Source organism: Aptenodytes forsteri, unplaced genomic scaffold (genome assembly GCF_000699145.1).
Source record: "Aptenodytes forsteri isolate BGI_AS27 unplaced genomic scaffold, ASM69914v1 Scaffold76, whole genome shotgun sequence".
NCBI lineage: Eukaryota > Metazoa > Chordata > Aves > Sphenisciformes > Spheniscidae > Aptenodytes > Aptenodytes forsteri.
In genome coordinates, this window is record NW_008794444.1 from 2,942,467 (window position 1) to 2,946,464 (window position 3,998).

Sequence of the window (3,998 nt, forward strand, 5' to 3'; positions counted from 1 at the left end):
TCCCTGGCATCGAGGTCAGGCTGACAGGCCTGTAGTTCCCCGGATCCTCCTTCTGGCCCTTCTTGTAGATGGGCATCACGTTTGCTAACCTCCAGTCAGCTGAGACCTCCCCGGTTAGCCAGGACTGCTGATAAATGATGGAAAGTGGCTTGGTGAGCACCTCCGCCAGCTCCCTCAGTACCCTTGGGTGGATCCCATCCGGCCCCATAGACCTGTGTGTGTCCATGTGGTGAAGCAGGTCAATAACCATTTCCCCTTGGATTATGGGGGCTTCATTCTGCTCCCCGTCCCTGTCTTCCAGCTCAGGGGGCTGGGTACCCAGAGAACAACTGGTCTTACTATTAAAGACTGAAGCAAAGGCAGCTTAGTGTAATACACAGTAGTCATAAGCCCATCTGTTTCAAGTGCTTCACTTACAAGTCCCAGTATCAGTCCCGAGAATAGAGTCGCCAATGCAAAAACAGCGTATGAGCCCCAGACGGGTATTCCAACATTTTCTGTTAAATAACCATGGCAGTGCTGGAATAAAAGACAAGAGAATCATTTCAAGAATAGCTGAATATCATGAATACCATGTTAAGATAAAATAAAGTAGAGACCTAAGCACATACCCTGATCCACATCGACAACTGAAACAAAGCTGACATACTGCTCATCCTGAAACAAAGCAGAAAAAAGTAACGGAAAACATCTTTAAGCCAGTCACATAACCTGTATCTTCTGAATTGCCTGACTGGTCATTATTTAGTCCCATGTTGAACAACTTTCTGCTCATGTCTGGTTTCCCTTCTAACTACTTTGATTTTTATCTTCTGTTTTGTCTTTTACTTCAATAAGCACTCATTTTCCATGAAGGTACCTTCGGTACCGACATCAGCTTGTATAATGTTCCACATATGGACAACTACGAATTCACAAACTTCCTTGACTTGGATCTGCTGACATAAGAATTTCAGTTACTTTTGTTTATGTTCTAAGTTATATTTGGACCAACAGCCTACGAGAAGCCAGCTGGAACTCTACTCAAGATATTAAGAATTAGGCACCTGGAGATTTTATTAAAACAAGAAATTAACCTATTAAAAAAATCAGGTTGTATAAGAACTGAGAGATCTTCAAACACTTAAGTCTAGCCGTATTTTACACGCAAGTGAAAAAGACCAGGCTATCTGCCACGTATATCCTGCCGATTCTGACATTTCCCTGTTATTGTGGAACTTCAGCATTTAAGTATTCACTGTCTGTAAAGGAAAGGAGAGTTTGAAACATTAAGCCAACCTAAGTTGCTAATGAGTGGGCCGTAGAAGCAGCCCGCATACTGTTTCAGTACGCACAAAAAACGGAGCTGGTACTCTACGCTTCTAATAGAAAACTTATTAATCCTAAAATTAGTACCCCGTTTCACACATTCCTTGGTGTGGGCCAGTACTTTGTAGATCAACCACACAGTTTGAAGATTCAGATAGCATTGCGAGTAGACAAAGTAACAATGCTGAGCTTCCTAGAAGAGCCACAAAAAAAAATGTGCAATTTCAGTCTAGCATAACACTTCATAAACCGACCGCTGCTACAGCACAGTACAGTTAGCACAGAGGCGTTTCAGCCATCATTGCTCTAACAGAAGAAAAACCACAAACAACTGGGCTCATTTGCCTCAACCAATGGCGTCCCCAACACGCTGTAATCACTCAGTTACCCAACTACTCTGAAACCACCACACAGCACATGCAGCCACAACTAAAAGCACTTCGAAGCCACAAAACTAGAAAGAATTCCAAAGAGCATGTTTCTTCTCAGACTACAGTCTCCCCACCTCACTCGTCCTTCAACAAAGCAGCCTTCGCCCTTCCAATCTGCTTTTGACTTTGCTACGGATACGTCTTCTTAAATGGCCGGCCCAGATCTTACAATGATGTTGCTACATTATTTTCCAGTTTTTATTGCTAATTTCCTAGAATTTAGCTGGGCAAAACATCTTTCTGCTGTATAACCAAAAGAAGAGCTTCAAGTGCCAGTAAGTTACCTACAAGAGTTCAGTAAAACAACACACCCACCTATAACTATTGAAGCCTTAAAGCAAACCTTGCTCGGGACATCTTTGCTGTGCTAGTGCACACAATCCTGCCACAGCTGACGAAGGAGGCACGACCACCCCCCCCCCCATCACGTTCACATACTTCTTACCAGCACCGAGCTGCCGCACGAGCTGTTAACAAGGAGGCAGCACCAGGCGCGGCACACCTAAGGACCTGTCCCAGCACGTCCTTAAAGCGTGCATGTCTGACAACAAATTGTTATAAAAATCATACCAAAACTTACAGGAAAGAGGAAGGGCCAAACCATGATGAAACCGGCTCAATAGATTTCCATTCCTGGTCACTGATGAAATTTATGAAATCAGTTTTAGTTCTTGCACCCTGGTATCTCCTAAACTCTCCATCTTTACAGCTGCAAAACAAAAAAAGTCCTTTATTTTAGACAGCCCAAGCACGCACCATTTGCTTCCACTTAACATCTTCCCTCCCATCCCCTTGCTTTTTTTTTTTTTTCAGTTTTACTTTGCTTTAGATGATATTGGCTCTAAAACGTTTTCCAAAAATCTTGACTACAAGTAATCTTGACTGCACGCGTATCTTGGCTAGCTTTAGGTTACGATTCCATAAAAAGATAATGATCTTCCTAACGCACTTGCCACACTACTGTATTAAGATCAACCTACAGAGAAAAGATTGCAAAACAGAAACACCCGTGAAAAGATAGAATAAATAAGGCCTGAAGGGAAAAGAAAAAGACACAACTGGCAGTACTGTAAGGCCACAGCAGGTCAAACAGTGGCTGTCTCTGTGTAAAGTAACTCACATTCTTAAAGAGAGTGGTAAATCTCATTTGTTTGCCCCCCCAAAAAGGAAAAAAAAAAGTCCTCTCTCCTCCAAAAACCCTGCTCCATTGCATACTTACTGATAGATGGTAGGAAGAGCTGTTATGATAAATCGTCCGCTTAATCCTGTAAGAAAACAGTTATTTTCAGAATAGTAGAGCACTCTTATATAAGAAAAGGCAAGAAATGTTATTATACACTGAAATAAAAACAGCTGCTCCCAGGTAGCAATCTTTAATTGTGATCAAACACAAACTTGTGCATATCAAAGTACTGCACACAGTCTAAAAGAAGAGCTCCTGGACAAAGAGCGAGAAAATTTCTCCATGGGGAAAAAAAGAGATGTCCAGAGATAACCGTTCTACTTGACTATTTTGGCTGTAGCTCTCCAGAGAGAGATGCTCTCTTCTTTTCCCACATGATCTGCAACCTCCGGTGCTTGCAGAAAATAATCCAAGCGAGGCAAGTTTCAAAAGTTCCTCTGTGACTTTGGCAGAGCAGTACTGGCACGGACAAGGTCGTTTTTATAAATCCCACACAGACACGAGGGCAACTCAGAGAAGCGAGCTTCAGCTGAGGGAGACCTGACTGCCCGCGCTCCCTTTCGCCAGCAAAGGGAGGTACTGCTACAGGGGAGGCTGAAACCACTTTTTTTTTTGCTCTGTATGACGCTTAAAAAGTAAGGTCAAAAATCTCCTTGAAATCCCCCAAGCCACTTTCTAGAGAAACCTTCTTGTTTCCTCCATCTATTAAGAAAGACTGGACTGCTTAGTCTACGCACAGCAATCTGCCTTCAGAAGAGATCAGGAAAAGACCTTTATTATTCCTACCGATTCTGTGTATTTTCTAAAAGCACATACGCTTGCACCGAACGCCTTCCCCGAGCGCTCGGCAGCCCAAAGCCCCGGGGAGGGCGTTCGGAGCGCCCAGCCGCCCCCGCCAGACTCTCACCCGGCTGCTCCGTGACATCCACCTTGGCAATGTTCACTTCCAGGTCCTCGCCCCACTCGGCGAACTTCTCCCACTCGGGCTGCAGGTTCTGGCAGGCGGGGCACCAAGGGGCATAGCTGGGGGCAGCACAAGTCTGTCAGTAACGGGCACCGCTCGGTCCCCCGCGGCC

General features: G+C 44.5%; 1 protein-coding gene across 1 annotated transcript in view; it reads right to left on the minus strand.

Annotated features, from left to right (window-relative positions):
* The window catches only part of TMX1 (thioredoxin related transmembrane protein 1), a 47,659-nt gene that overhangs the window by 2,430 nt on the left and 41,231 nt on the right, over positions 1–3,998 (minus strand). Inside the window, exons 2-6 of the mRNA XM_019474779.1 lie at positions 3,830–3,945; positions 2,959–3,004; positions 2,320–2,448; positions 612–657; positions 418–519 (exon numbers count right to left, since the gene is read on the minus strand). Of these exons, the coding sequence (XP_019330324.1) occupies positions 418–519; positions 612–657; positions 2,320–2,448; positions 2,959–3,004; positions 3,830–3,945 (439 nt within the window). The remainder of the gene's footprint in view (positions 1–417; positions 520–611; positions 658–2,319; positions 2,449–2,958; positions 3,005–3,829; positions 3,946–3,998) is intronic.